The 15,754-nt window shown below is 33.2% G+C and overlaps 3 protein-coding genes across 3 annotated transcripts; 1 reads left to right on the forward strand and 2 right to left on the reverse strand.

The window, feature by feature from the left end:
• The first annotated feature begins 555 nt into the window (after window positions 1–555).
• LOC104748180 (glutamate receptor 1.4-like) lies at window positions 556–15,750 on the forward strand. The gene is made up of 6 exons (XM_010469861.2): window positions 556–862; window positions 2,805–4,036; window positions 4,146–4,452; window positions 4,555–4,925; window positions 5,004–5,324; window positions 15,136–15,750. Exons 1-6 carry the CDS (start codon window positions 556–558, stop codon window positions 15,646–15,648), a joined length of 3,051 nt encoding a protein of 1,016 aa, XP_010468163.2. The 3' UTR covers window positions 15,649–15,750.
• On the reverse strand, window positions 6,502–7,241 carry LOC104748190 (putative BTB/POZ domain-containing protein At2g40440). The gene is made up of 2 exons (XM_010469869.2): window positions 7,104–7,241; window positions 6,502–6,961 (listed from the first exon to the last, which is right to left on the reverse strand). Exons 1-2 carry the CDS (start codon window positions 7,239–7,241, stop codon window positions 6,509–6,511), a joined length of 591 nt encoding a protein of 196 aa, XP_010468171.1. The 3' UTR covers window positions 6,502–6,508.
• Window positions 7,772–11,550, reverse strand: LOC104717213 (pyrophosphate--fructose 6-phosphate 1-phosphotransferase subunit beta 2). The gene is made up of 16 exons (XM_010434757.3): window positions 11,108–11,550; window positions 10,845–11,006; window positions 10,630–10,751; window positions 10,152–10,205; window positions 9,960–10,066; window positions 9,761–9,866; window positions 9,616–9,679; window positions 9,457–9,545; window positions 9,248–9,379; window positions 8,996–9,166; window positions 8,792–8,907; window positions 8,595–8,706; window positions 8,420–8,504; window positions 8,282–8,326; window positions 8,129–8,197; window positions 7,772–8,038 (listed from the first exon to the last, which is right to left on the reverse strand). Exons 1-16 carry the CDS (start codon window positions 11,304–11,306, stop codon window positions 7,962–7,964), a joined length of 1,710 nt encoding a protein of 569 aa, XP_010433059.1. The 5' UTR covers window positions 11,307–11,550; the 3' UTR covers window positions 7,772–7,961.
• Window positions 15,751–15,754: the final 4 nt, after the last annotated feature.

Below are 15,754 nucleotides of genomic sequence, written 5' to 3' on the forward strand. Positions count from 1 at the left end.
TATACAACAAATCAAATTTATTTAGATTTTGTGAACATTATTATTTTGTAGTATCTTTTACCTGGTTGAATTATTCAAATTTTATAATTGAGTTATGTTTTGAATATAGAAAAAGTAAAAAAAAAATTCTAATTTACTCTAATATTCTTAAATCCAAAAACACCTAATAATGAAAAAGGAGGGATCAATATATATAAGTCATGAACGGGAAAGAAAAAAAAAAAAAAAAAAGTACCACAAATCTTTTTGCACCTGAAGTATTCCACACAGTTGTGTGATGGATTGACTTCTACAGTTTACATGTTTATATGGGATCTGATCAGACCTAGGACTCCGATCCATGAAAGTCAACTTTAATGACAACTTTGTCATTACGACCTTAGACCAATTATGGCTCCCGAGTTACTTAATTAATACATGATGATATACTTAATTAGACCAATTATAGTGAACTAATATTAAAATATTTGTAGTCTTGAACTAAATTTGATGTCGGGAATAGATTATATAGTAGCTAATTACAAGCATTGGCAAGAACACAAACGCTTCACTAAGATGGAAAAATGTATGATGCATACCAATTATTTTCATCTTATTATGTTCTTCATCCTGTCCATTTCGTTTGTGTCTATAACATGCGGCGAAACTCATCAAAAGGGTGAAGTAGATAAAGTTTCATCAATGTATGAAGACGTCCATATTGGACTGGTTGTGGACATGAGTTCAATGGAAGGAAAGTTTGTGAGAAATTCAATTTCCATGGCACTTTCTGATTTCTATCATGTCAATAATGGCTATAGAACAAGGGTCTCTGTCTTAACCAGAGACTCTCATGGTGACCCTCTCCAAGCTCTAGCGGCAGGTAAGTCAATACACCTTTGTGTTCTTTTCTGCATTTACCTTTGATGCATGCGTCTTAGATTATTTTCTTTGGAATAACAAGATCATATTAGCTAGTTAGTATCGGTGTGGAGATAGATAAGCCAATGCGGTATTAAAATGTTAAGACCATGATTTGAATCTTGCTAGTGAAAAATCAGTTGAAGTTGACACTGGGATGCCTTATATGGTAATGTAACATGTCCTTCAGACGCTTTGAAATTAGCTTTTTTCGAAGATTTATCTGATTTTCGGTTCAAGTTCACCCGGTTATATAAAAAATGTTAAAGGTTAATTAATTAGGTTGAACAAATGCTGTAAAAAAATTAAAAAATTGAAACAAACAAGATAAATTCAGATCATCAGATAAATTTGAAACAAGCAAACAAAAAGATTTGGCATAATAATATGGTATATAAACCTTAGTTTCAGTATTTGTGTTTTAGTACGACAAAAAATCAAGAAACTATGTGAAAGAGGGTTCTAAGTTGGCATAATAATATATGCCATGCATCAAAGTATATGGGAACTACCACCAAAAAAAAGGATCGAGAAATTTACTTTTCCTATAGAAAATATTAGTTTTATGGGATTTTCATCTCAAACAATTTACTCACGTTACTTATCTATACTAGTATTTTTGCAGCAGTTTTTGCTCAAAAATCTGTTTTGGAAAGTTTTTGCATTTAATGTCATTGAATGCTTATATTCATATCCAAACAAGTTTAGTTAATTTTTTCTACTATCCTTATAACAAAAAAAAAATATATATTTTGAATATCCATATATATAATATTCTATAATTAATATAGATATTTAGAATATTTATTTCATATTAAAAAATTTATTCTCCTATCATCTTTTATTTTTATTTTAAAATTTAAATGTAGTACATCATCATATAATACATAAATTTAATAAAAATGTATATTTTCTGCATATATTGTGATTTGAATTTTTTAAAACGAATATATATTACTCAATTAATATAAAAAGTGTGTGTTCAACATACATATATAATAAATTTACTGTATATAGTAGATTATAGAATTTTAAGAAAATTATAATTTATAACTGATGTATCTAAACTTGATAAAAAAACTTAGAATTATGAATATTTAAACATACTAAAATTTTAAAATAACACAAACGAGTTATATTAAATGACGGGTTATATGACATTACATAATAGAATTGATAATAGTAAAAAAAAATCATTAATATAATATTATAATACGGGTTAAATGTTTATTTTACTATTTTAACAACACCAATATAAAATATATTGAGTCAAACTGATTTAATTAAAATTGTATTAAACAAAAATTATTGTGCGTTATACTACAGAGTATAATCGAGTCATAATCTGAAATTGTTGTGCGGTATAGCACGAGTCATAATCTAAAATTAACAAAAGAGTACATTAACAAAATTAGTATTAAAATAATATCTTAAGAAAAATAGAAAAAAAATTTACTCTGCGGTATACGGCGGGTCATAATGTAGTATATATATATAAGACCAGTCTTAGACGATCTTAATTTAAAATTCTAATTCCCAACACAAAACATGTAATGACCATGAAATCTTGGACATACCATATATACCCTAATTAAGTTTCATATACCTTTAAATAATGTCATATATACGTCAGTTAAGATTTTCGAATATACCACAAAATTAATGGTTTTATAAGTTAAGTAAAACTTACTAAAATCATTTTTTTCTTAAACCTTGTGGTATTTAAACAAAAACAAAAAAGGATGTTGGTGACATTTTAGAAAACACACAAAACCTAATAGTGTTTCATTGCCAAGAGTAATTTTTAATGTGATGTTGCTTAATTGTATGAAATTTGCATCACCTGATGAAAGTGTTCAGTTTTCATTTTGCCTTACTGTTTGGACATGTAACTGTTAAAACAGCCATGGATCTCCTACAAACTGAACAAGTGGAAACACTTGTTGGTGGACAATCGTTGCTTGAAGCAAAAGTTTTGGCAGAACTTGGAGAGAAAGCTAAAGTTCCAGTGATATCTTTCCAAGTGCCTACCTCTTCAACCTTGACCAAATATAGTTACTTTATTCAAGCTACGCATGATACCGACTCTGAGGCAAAGGGCATTACAACATTATTCCGCAATTTTGATTGGGCAACTGTTGTTCTTATCTATGAGGATGATGATGACTGGAGAGAGAGTATGCAACCTTTGGTCGGACATTTCCAACAAAATGCTATTCACATCGAGTACAAGGCTGAAGTTTCTGTCTCATGCAATGAAGAATGTATCGTGAAGCACCTAAGAAAGATAAAGTCATTGGGGATAAGGATTTGCGTTGCGCATGTCTCTGAAAGCATTGCAAATATTATTTTCCCATGTGCTCGGAAATTAGGAATGATGGAAGAAGGGCATGCATGGATTCTTACAGCGAGAAGCATGGATAATTTTCAAGACACAAACTATCTAGCAAATGAGGCAATGGAAGGTGTGATTGGTTTTAAGTCTTATATACCATTAACTAAGGAGCTTCACAATTTTACTTTGAGATGGAAGAGATCTTTGCTACCCGAAGAAGTTACGAGGATGAGCATTTGTAGCGTATGGGCTCACGATATAGCTTGGAGTCTTGCAAGAGCAGCAGAAGTAGCAAGGGTACATCTGCTTGAGGGAATCTTAGAAAGTACTACTAAACATAAAGGTTTGAGTGGTGACATCAAAATAATGGATAGAAAAATAATCTCATACAAATTTGAGATTATAAATATGATAGGACGAGGTGAAAGAAGTGTAGGATTTTGGAGTTCCGGTAGTTTCGTAACTAAGAATAGAAGAAAAAATTCGTCTTCTACCAATGTACTTGAGACAATAATCTGGCCTGGAGGGTCTACTAGAATTCCGGAAGCCCGTTTGAAGAAAGAGGAGAGCCATAGCAAAAAGAAGAAGCTGAGAGTTTTAGTACCAGCGGGAAACTTCAGACCACAATTATTGGAAGTGAAAACAGATTCAAAAACAGGAGTCACAGCAGCTAGAGGTTACTGCATAGAAGTTTTCGAAACGTCAATTCGACCTTTCAATTATGAACTGGAGTATATACCTTGGCCTGTTGCATTTAACTACCATCACTACAACGAGCTAGCGTATGCAATCTATGACCAGGTAATTAAGATTTATATGTTTGCATTTTCATTCCATCATTAGAGTTATATACATGTATATATATTAATCTTCATTATTTTATTTTTGTTTTGCTACTTCTCTTCCACAGAAACACAAGTATGATGTAGCTGTTGGAGATATCACAATTACTGATAACAGATCTACATATGTAGATTTTACATTACCATTCACTGATATTGGCCTCGCGGTTGTGGCTGCAAAAGACAAAAGCATGTGGATTATATTTAAGCCTATGACACTTAGTCTATGGCTAACAATTGTAGCTTTCTTTATCTTAACCGGGGCTGTAGTTTGGTTAATAGAGCGGCATGATAACACTGACTTCCAAGGCTCTTATGTCCACCAAATCGGAACAATGCTAAGCTTTGGGTTCTCGACCCTTGTCTTTGCTCATCGTAAGTATGAAAAATTAAAATCCGCTTTCTTGATTTTGCCTATTACAAAAACTCTCTAATGTACACTTTTTTTTTTTTTGTGGCATTGTTAATATTATGTAGGGGAGAGGCTAGAACATAGTCTGTCAAGATTTGTGGTCATTGTTTGGATATTTGCGGTGCTTATACTGACCTCAAACTACACTGCGACGTTGACATCAGTGATGACGGTTCAACAAATACAGTTGAAATCTCATGAAAACATCGGCTTCTTTTCTGACTCTATTGCAGCAAAACTGGTTTATGATAATCCTACATTCCAAGGACCGACTTACAAAGGGTTAAAGGCAGCTGATGATTATATAAATGCTTTAAAGAATGGAACAATCTTGTTCATCGTCGATGAAGTTCCATATGTAAAGCTACTTGTTACTAGATACCCCTCACAATTCTACATTGTCAAAACCGAAAGCCTCACCAACGGCTTTGGATTTGTAAAAATAATTTAACCTCCTTTCCTTACATTACATTATTTTGTATATAGCATCATCTCATCCATCTTTCTCTCTCAGGTTTTTCAAAAAGGTTCTCCTTTGGTTCAAAACGTGTCAAGAGAAATCGCAATGCTAAGGAGAACAGAGAAGCTAAAAGCCATGGAGAGATGGTGGTTTCGTAGAGAATCAATGTCATCCACAGGGGATAACACGTGTGATCCTCTCTCGGTTTACACATTCCGCGGTTTGTTTATGATCACAGGAGTTTCTTTTGCGTTTGCTCTCGTCGTCTATCTAATCCCATGGAACAGAGAACAAAGGCAAGCAGTGATTAAACATTTCCAACGTTATGTTAATCATCGATTTGGAAGAGCGATTCGTCCTTCACCCACCACGACGGCCTTATGACGAACAAGAGAGAGAGAGAAGAAGAAAGAGAGAGTTTGTTAGGATTGGAAAAAACTTTCTTCATTCAATTAATCTGTACATTTTACATGTGAGTTGTATTATATACAAATATCTATTCTGAGTTAACCAGCTAACCAACAAAGTTAACCAACTAATTAATCTAAACCAAGATTAAACCAAGAGCACTCTCAATAGGCCTAGCAAATAGCAATGCAATATAATATCTTGCAGAGCTTCTTCTTTTTTTTTGTGCACCAAAGATTTAATTTATAGAGGAATGATACAAGGAGTAATGAGCATATTCGGACAGAACCCGGATAACAAACTTGAAAGATAAAAACAAGAGCAGACATAAACCAAACATAGAGACACAAGCTTGTCGAAGCTTGATTGGGTACCAGGAGAGATGTCGAACCAGACTACCACGAGCAAGGCCAAGATAACAAGTACATTTGGACCTCTAACCTTTAGAGTTTAGTCTGTAAAAAATTACAAACAATGGTACAAGTTTCAGATTCTCTTATTTTTTACAAGTAGTAGATTATTGGTTGCTTAATACAGTGTATAAATACCAAAATCTATTCTTCTTCTTCTATTAACGATTCATCTACTTCTTGTAAAAGAGAGACACGAGTGAGAGACTCCATTGTTGTAAAAGCTTGATCTTGAGCTGATTCTTCTTCTTTGATAGTGATTTGCCTGGCCCATAGACTTTGTCACATCGACTTAGCTAAACTGGGTAATCATATCCATGTGGTCTTTGTTTTCTTTTCTTGTTTTAAGTTTCATCACAATCTTGTTGTTCATAGCCTCATAGGCGTGAGAGTTGTGAGGTTGAGAGCAAGTTATCATAAAGAACCGAACCCGGATTGTAACAGAGTCATATACCCAATTTCCGAGAAGAAGAAGAAGATGAAAATTGAGTCATACACCATAGTTTTTGGAAATCATTAACTCGCAACTATTTTTCTTGTAACTTGGTGGAGAAGGATTGTATCGTTTGTTTATGTTTTCATCAATGAGAAAGGAATCTTAATTTATTAATTAACCAGAAACACTAAAACAACTTTTTCAAAGATTTGCAAGCTTGAGAAAACAAAGGAAGTCATATCCCATGAAAATGATAATTAATAGTTGATGAAACAACAAAACTAAATAGTGGCTTTTCTATTCCATCAACAATAACAGTGAGCCCAAATAGTCTTCACTACCTCCACAGTAAGATTTGGATGATTAGCGACAAAAACCTTGAACTCACTAGAGGTGGAAATACTTTTCTTATGGTTTTTGATAACAGCCAAGGCAGCATCAGTGAGTGCTTTGTCAAAAGGGATTTGGGCGAGCTCAAGAACTTGAAGAGCATTCAAAGAGTCTATACGTGCTACAAGCTCGTCTCTGCATAAGTCACGTAGATGCGGAATCTCATATTTGTCGGCTGCACGATAGAGTGGCCTAACGTGTTGCTTCGCCTTCTGTGAAAGCTTAGAGCCGCCGTCGCTGTAGATGAACTCAACGAAAGCCTCTAACTCTTTTTGTTTCAGCTCTGAGAATGTGATTGTCTCAAGCATGGACGAAGACTTGCAGTTGTCTGATTCAAACATCTTCTTAAACACCTCAGATCTCGCAGACTATAAAAATTCCACATATATGTCAAGGAAAGAACATTAATACCAAAATCATTCCATGTAATAGCATTTATTGAAATTTTGAACTGAATCAGATAATGACGAAAGGTAAAAAAGGAGTAGTAGTAGAAGAAGAAGTCGCAACCAGAAAAAGCTTATGAGCAGAGATAGCTGCCTCCTCATCACTATCATCACATGCCTTTAGCCGTACATCGCATTGTTGTTCTTTGAAAATCTTCACAATTCCATCAAAGAAAAGCTCTTTGTTTGTTAGTGTCCCCATAGCTATAGCATGTAAACTTGGATTTGATCAGGCTAACGATTGTAGGTTTTAATATATAGAGAGAGCCTAGCTAGATGGTCAAAATTACTCATTACCTTTACTCATTTCGTTTTTTCCAAGACATTTTTTGGAAATGAAAGATACATTTATTGGTAATTTTATTACACAAAACACACCACTTAGAAATTAAGTGGAGTTGGACTCATTATCATCTTTTCATCTCAAAAAAGGTAAATTATCTCTATGTTAGCCGAAGCATTCAACTCGTCTGATTCAGTGATTCCAGCATCATTGACATTTAGAGACCTCTGATCTTGCCGCCTATTCCATTTGCGTTGAAGGAAATAACATTAACGAATAAAAGCATTGTACTCTCAAAAATTAACTTACTCTTACAATCTCTTCTAATTTCTTAGATCTTTATCTTGCCGTTGTATATTACCAACCTTACCTGGTTTAATGTGGTTAAAAAAATTACCATCTCAATCTCAGACCGATTTAATGCATGTAGTAAAAAATAATAATGGCAATAGACGAAGGAGATTTTATTATTCAAGTGTCATCATCATCAGTCATCACAATTCACGACCTACACGTTGACTACTTGTTGGTTTACTTGACTCACAGTAACTTTCTTTACTACAAAAATATTTTACAGCAAAGGCAATCAACAACAAAGTAAGTGAGCCAGTGAGTGAATCTCACATTACCAAAAATACTTTAGGCTTGAGCCCCAAGTTCCAGCATTAAGGTATGATTTCTCGCATCAGATCCCGGTCCCTTAAACTGAATCGGACCTGACAACAAGACAAAGAATGATAGTTAGTTAACCTGGAAAACCATCCAAAATAATGAAATTAATTAGTACTTGATGTATGTGAACAAACCAGGACTAATGTATCGATTCTTCAAAGCCCATTCTTCACGCTGCGACGCAAATTTCTTAAACGGTGCGCCTGAAATTTATCAGAAGCAATGAGTGATAGAGAGAACAAGCGGCCGTAGAGGAAAAAAAAAAAATTAGAGCGAAAGACTTTTACCTTCAAGTTCAACCATAGCTTTCTTGATAACCGGCTTGAATTTTCCTGCAACATAAAAACATATAATGTTGGAACTTATCAAAGATTTCACAATAGTATCGTAACATCGTCTACTCTTCACGGCTTTAATTATATTACCGTGTCTTCTCTCAACATCCATCAATGAAGTCAGTGCAGTACCACCAACTGTCCATTCTTCAACAGGTGCAGCCAAATTTCCAACCTGCAAAAAAAATACAAAGTTGATATAAATAATCTTGAAATAAAGAAACATTTTGTCATATTTTCAAGAAAAGGAAGAAAAATTCTAAACCGATGAGATTAATCCGGTCTTTCCGCTCTGGAGAAGTGATCCAGCACCGTAACCTAATGCGTAACAGTAAGTTGCATCGAAATTCGTAGGCAACCCGCATCTCCCTTCATACCTAAAAAAACACAATCAGAAATAAGATTATGTTGAGACTAGCTAATTAGTAACTAACATATATATACTTAGGCTAAAGTTGTTACCCAAAGAAGTGTGATTTCCCCATGAACTCGCGTTTATATGTACCCGCCTTCTTCTTTTTGTCTAGCTCGGTTTCAACCATTTGTATCAGCATTTTCTCTGTCTCTATTTTAGCCACCTTAAGAGATGCAAAGATAAACCGGTTTTCAGTTATTGGTTTGAATCAGTTATTGGTTAAACCGGGTGATGGTAATTAGAAAACAGACCTGGACATTTCCATGTGGATCTCTTTCAAGCATTAGTTGTTCTTGAATAGTTTGAGGAAGAAACTCAAAAATCTTTAAAGTCTCCTCTTTAAGATTCTTTTTCCATTGGCCTTCTTCATCAACGTTTCCTTCTGCTAAGACTTCGTTTAGTTCGGAAATCAGCTCTTGGACCTGCAAATAATGGATCATAGATGGAGTGAAGAAGCTCACTACACAAACATAGGGAAAAGAACTGGATTGACCATTATTTACCTCAGGGATAAAATCAATGAGACCTTCGGGAACAAGAACGACACCGTAGTTATAACCATTTTCTGCTCTTTTACAGATCACATCAACAATGTTATCCGTAACATTCTTCAACGTTAGCTTCTTCTCGAAAACCTACATATAAATGTTTGGTTATTTCCGGTTCTTAAACCGAAAACTAGGAATGAAGCTTGAGTAACACGAAAAGGTACCTCTTCTCCTATAATGGTAATGTTTGGATGGGTTTGCAAAGCGCATTCAAGTGTAATATGAGACGCAGCACGGCCCATAAGACGTACAACTATAGATAAAATGCAATCGTAAGCTTGTAACAAGATAATTCAATTTGCTAAGAGAAGGTATAAACTTACAGTGATAGTATTTTCCTGTGGAACGTGCATCGATCATAACATTTCCAATCATTTCTGAGTATATCTGCATGAATATAAAACAACCATTGATAAGGTCTTCTAGTAGAAGACATAAGTAAGTAAAAACCATTTTGAAGTTACTTACCTTACAAGCAGTATCAAACCCGAAACTAGTAGGGACTTCTTTGCTTTTCAAATCACCATCTATTGTCTTGGGGCACCCAATAACCCGAGTTTTCATGTTTTTACCTCTGCAAACCAAATGCCGCAAAAATACCAATCACTAAAATGCAATACAGAGAAAAATGAATCTCATTCATCTTTAACAATTTCCAAAAACGTACCTGAAGTGTTCAGCAAGGAGACAAGCATTAGTATTGGAGTCATCTCCACCAATAACCACTAGACCATCTAAGTCCATTTTTGTTACAGTCTCTTCAGCTTGCCGAAACTACAATGTGTACCAAACTGATACTAACTAAGTCCATCGATAAAAGAATCGGTTGAAAGCCACAACATTGACAAAACCTTTTTACCTGTTCTGGAGTTTCAATCTTGTCTCTTCCACTACATATCATATCAAATCCACCCTGCAAAAAATAAAGCACAACAGAAACTATCAAGAATAATTACAAAATGCAAATCTTTAAATACAAAGAGCTACTAGTCCCAACTCTTTATAATCAAAATTTGATTACTCAACAAACCATTCTTTAAAAGACCTTAACAAACTTCTTTCAGTAAACCTACAGTACTCTGTTAAATCAAACTCAATCAAGAGTATCTAAACCGGTAAAAATCAATCCGAACCAAACTAAAACCAAGTCGAAGAGAATCTAAACCGATTAAGATAAAAACCGAACCGAAAAGATAAAAAAAAAAAACAGACTAATAAATTAAACCAAATGATGGTCACTAATTCAGTTTTCTAAGTTTTCATTAACCTCCAAAAACAGAAACCGAAACCAAACAGAACATACAAACCGACAAAAACCTCAAAAGGCACAAAATAACCTGGTTTCTATAAGGGTACACAAACTCAGAAGTAAGCTCAATATATTTCCCCTTCATGATTCCAGCTGGACCGCCACGAAACCCAAACAGACTACTTCCTTTCACATATTCTTGCAAGTAATCTATCCAACCAACAACGAAATTACTTAACTCTCAAAATCTTTTAAAAACCTGAATAAATGAATAAAAAGTTACACAAAGTAACAATGTCTAACCAAAGATTCCACAGATAACATTGTGTCCGCCAGGTGCTTGTCCACCAGACAACACAACACCAATCTTAAGCTTTTGATCCGATTTAACTGCATCAGATTGGTTAGGAACCAATAAAGCTGATGGTTGTCCATATAGATTCGGGAATAATTTCTCAATCTCCTCTGCAACAACATTAAAAAAAAAAAAAAAAAAAAATCAAAATTGACTTAAACCAACTAATTTTAACCGGTTTACTCTAGTGATTTCGATTTAGTAATCGAACCTGGGTGTCCGGCGGAGGAACTTAAAGGTCCATCGATGATCTTGAAAGGGTTTTTAAAGACGGAAGGAAGAGGAAGCGCGTGGTCGATACGACTGGCTTGGACTTCGCTGTATACAGAAGTCACACGGCTAGCCGCCCGAGGATTATTCGAGATTCCGGCGATGTAGTCTTTACCGATCAAATCGAGCTGTGATGCCATTTGTGAGTATTTTTTTGGACTCTTGTTCCTAAAAATTCTCTGAATGTCAGAAGTCAGAAGTGTGTGTGTCGGAAACTGTTTGGATAAGTTTCTAAAAGTGGGTGATGAAATTTAATGTACAATATTTCCGGATATTCCAATATGCCAAATTTATGGTTTAAACAAAAAAAAAATCTCGAATTTTATAAAAATATCAAGAACTGCATTTGATTCATTTTCGAAAAAAATTTCGTATCATGGGTTCAAACCGTTCAATGTGTTGTATTTTAGGGATTTAAACTTTAAAGTTTAAAGCATCAAATTCGAATTATATTGGAATTAATTGGTATAATTTTGATTGAAGTTGTGTAATAATTTAAACTTTATCAAAAAAAAAAGTTGTGTGATAATTAGAATAAATGAACAATTTTTCTAGTGTGTTTTGTGTTGAAGAACTGGAGTTGTGAGAAATTGAGACCAAAACATGATTATAATTTTCTTAGTTAATCAGTTTTAGTACTTTTTTTTTTCTTTCTAAAATTAGAGAGGAATGATCACTTTGATTATATTCGTTTTAGAGTCGGCAGGAGCATTGGTCTTTGTTATTGTTATTACTTGTTAGCGACTCGAAAATGAACATAACTTTTGTTTTTTTCTACTGTGTTTTCTGTTGAAGAAACAGAGTTGTGAGAGCTTGAGACAAAACATGATTATAATTATCCAATTAGTTAATAGAAGGAAACGAGTTTAGACCTAATGACAAAAATGGTGAGGGAGATAATCATGAACCCTAGAAAGTATGGACCATAATGGCAACATGTGGTTTAACTGTCAGCTTAACAAGTTGGTAAGGCACTTAGCCACTTACTGACTGTATTTAGATCAAGTAAGCAATTTTTAATTACTTCTCACGTTTTAAAAGTTCTCCCTTTTGAGTTTAACAACTTAATCAAAATGAAAAGTCATATGGATATTGTCACATGACAAAATCCCTAAAAGACCCAATTCTAAAACCTACAAAGACGTAAATCACCACAAAGTGATTCTATCCAGCTGTGTTAACATCTTTTGTGGTTAATCTCCAATTATTGCACACTCTTTTGTTGAATAACACGAGATAACTTATTGTTAAAGACATTAAAAGGCTCCAATCAATATATACAAAGTAACTAGGTAAAAGTAAACCTATGTCTTATCACCTCAAGTTCTAATGATTGTACATTCTTAAATGTGTGTCCGGGGATACCATAAGTGATATACCATTTTCTCGTGGTGGAAGTTTATTTACTCTCTAAGAGCCATTCCACAACGATTTCCATAATTAAAACGCTAAATGGTGGTACAACTTTTTTTTTTTGTACAAACGCAGTGTTTGAAACACTATCGGTTGAGTCCGAGTCCAATTTTTTCTTCTCTTTTTCGACAGCTTCAACTCCAAGACCAACTGTTCTCAATATCTATATAAAATGTTGAATTTTGTGTGTGTGTGTCTGGGTGTATGAAAATACGAAGAATATAAAACTCACCAATAAAAGAATGCTTGATTATAAAATTCCTAAAACATCAAAGCAGAAAATGAGGTATATATACAAGCCAGCAAAGATAAAGCATGTCTTGTCTCCAAGGCAACAACCATACGTTACCTCTTCAGTATTTCTCATGTATATATTTTGTGGAGTATACAAACCCTTTTAGCTAATCTTTACTATATATATACATTTCTCTTGCAAAATGACAACTCTGAACTATTGAAAATCTATCTAAGAATAAAACAAAGTGAAGTTAGAGTTCATCAGTAGCCATGTGAAAACCACAAATAGCTGCTCTTGATCTCTTGTTCTTCTTTGTGTCGTTTTTTTTCATGTTTTTTTAAAAAAATATTTTAATAACTATTAGCTATGTATATTAATTGTGTCAGATTATGTTAAGTATTACATATATCGATCACCTTTTCCACATTACCAAAAACTTTAGAAAATAAAGTTTAGATATACAGTATCATCTTCAACAACAACAAACTAAAGTGGACATGAAGATGGTCTACATCACCATCATAATCAAATTAATCACCCCTATATTCCTAAAACACGACACAAATACATGCATTTAGCTCCCCTTTCTTAATTTTTTTCAGTTATCCTCAATCATACCTAATCTTCTCTATTATTTCCAACTTTTTATTTCATATGAATATATATCTACTCTTCATATATCAATAAACTAAAAAATATTTTCATCAATCATTGTTTTATCAATTGGAAGTAATGAATCATATGTTATATTAATTTGAAATAATGAACCAATCTCACTAAACACACTCTTTTCTTTGATTTTGTATAAAATTTATAAATTCTACAAATAAGATTAAGGGAGGTGTATTCAACTTGATATTTTAGGTGATTTGTATAAAAGTTACAAATCCTATGTTATTCAATCATAGATTTTAAAAAGTATTCTGAAATCCACTGTTATTGAACTGATGATTTAAAAATCTACTTTAAAATCCACTGTTATTCAAAACAGTTTGTGGATTTAGATTTTAATAAGTTTTGGAGGTTCTGGAGGATTTGAGAGGATTCGTTTAGTTAAAAATACAGAAATCCAAATCTCATGGTTTTAGGTAGGATTTGAAAGAATTTTCCCATAAATCATATCAACTTCCCTAAAATCAATCAAAATTCCAAATTTCTTAAATCCCATGAAATCCTCCAAAATCATTGTTTCAATACACCCCCCTAAAATTCAATCGGAAATACCGGATCTTCCAAAGGAAATCTAAATCTTATATACCAAGTGTACAACATTAATTCCATTGCATTTTGAGTAATATAATCGTAGATATTGATTTTAGAGACTTATAAGGGCATCTCCAACCCAACTCTATATTTGCTTTTTAACTCTATTTTAGAGTAAAGTCTAATCCAACCCATCTCTATTTCTACCTCTATAATAGAGATCTCTATTTTTTCCTCTATATATAGAGGAACTCTATTTTTTCCTCTATAATAGAGTTGAACTTTTTTATTTATAAAATGGTCCTTGAACTTTTAACACTTTTATATTTATTATCAATATAAATAAAATATATATTTAAATAGTTTAATACTAATAATTTAATGAAGTGGAGGTTTTGTATTGAACAACACAATACTGAAAGTTTGTCGTAAGATTCAATTCTCATATCAGATATACTATGTTTATTATAGATTCAATAATACACTAATGTTGATGGTTAAGAAAATCTACTATGTTTTATTATTTTATATGATGCAATGTATTTCTTTTAATAAATGTGATATTTAAATAATATTTATGAATGTTAAAAAATTAATTAATATCATAATTTTATGAAAGTTTCACAAATACTAAAATAAATGGGTTAATTTGCAACTTTTATAAGTAAAAGGTATTATTAGTAAAATAGAAAAAGAATCTCTATGGAATATTCTTTTTTTAGAGGAAAAAATAGAGTTATCCATTGGAGCAAAAGTTACATCTATTATAGTTCTCCTATTTTAGAGGTAAAAATAGGGAAAACCATTGGAGATGATAAAAGTTAGTTTTACAAAAATGAATAATGTTGAAGACTTGTTGTTACTCTATAAAATTTTAAAAGAGCCTCTTTTATGGAGTTTTAAAATTGAATTAAGATCAAGACATAATCATGATGAACATGACCCACATTTTTCAATTTTCACATAAAATGATTAAATAATAACTCTCTTTCTTTATTTGGTTTCACAAACATCCCCCATCCTCAGAACCCCCGACTATAATGTGTGACTTAATCGTCAACATGAAAACCACAAACAGAACACAAGAAGAAACAGAGAAAGATAACAAGAAACAGAACAAACAATCACAACACCAAACAAGAGAAGCAAGAATCTGCAGCAAAGCTTTGTGTTGCAGCACCAAAGCAAGACTCAGCATTTCTTCTGCGTCTTCCTCCTCGGTGGAATCAGACAGAAGTTCTAGATTTTCAGACCAACACGGTTCGCTCTCAAGCCTAGCACACTACATGGTTCAGGAGAAGCTAGAGCAGATGATCAGAGAGACACAAGAAGCCACACAACATCAAGCAAAGATTAGGCAAGAAAAGGCGAGAAGAGCAAGAAGAAGAAGCGAGGGTAGCATCGGTAGCACTAAGTTCATTGTCATGATGGCGATGGAGAAGTTTTCTTATGATCCAAGAGAGGACTTCAGAGACTCCATGGTCGAGATGATAGTAGCAAACAAGATCAAAGAAGCAGATGAACTTAGAAGCCTCTTGGAGTACTATCTATCAATGAATCCTCGCGAATACAGGTCTGCCATTCTCGAGATCTTTTACGAAGTTTGTGCTGATTTGTTTCGTAGCTAAAAAGAGAACAAAGATCACTTGTTTCTTTCAAATGTGTGTGTAACATAATTGGTTTGTAACAAAACGGTTTTCTAAGTTAATAAAATAGACCGATTTGTATAACATT

Source organism: Camelina sativa, chromosome 2 (assembly GCF_030686135.1).
Source record: "Camelina sativa cultivar CO46 ecotype springtype chromosome 2, ASM3068613v1".
NCBI classification, from domain to species: domain Eukaryota; kingdom Viridiplantae; phylum Streptophyta; class Magnoliopsida; order Brassicales; family Brassicaceae; genus Camelina; species Camelina sativa.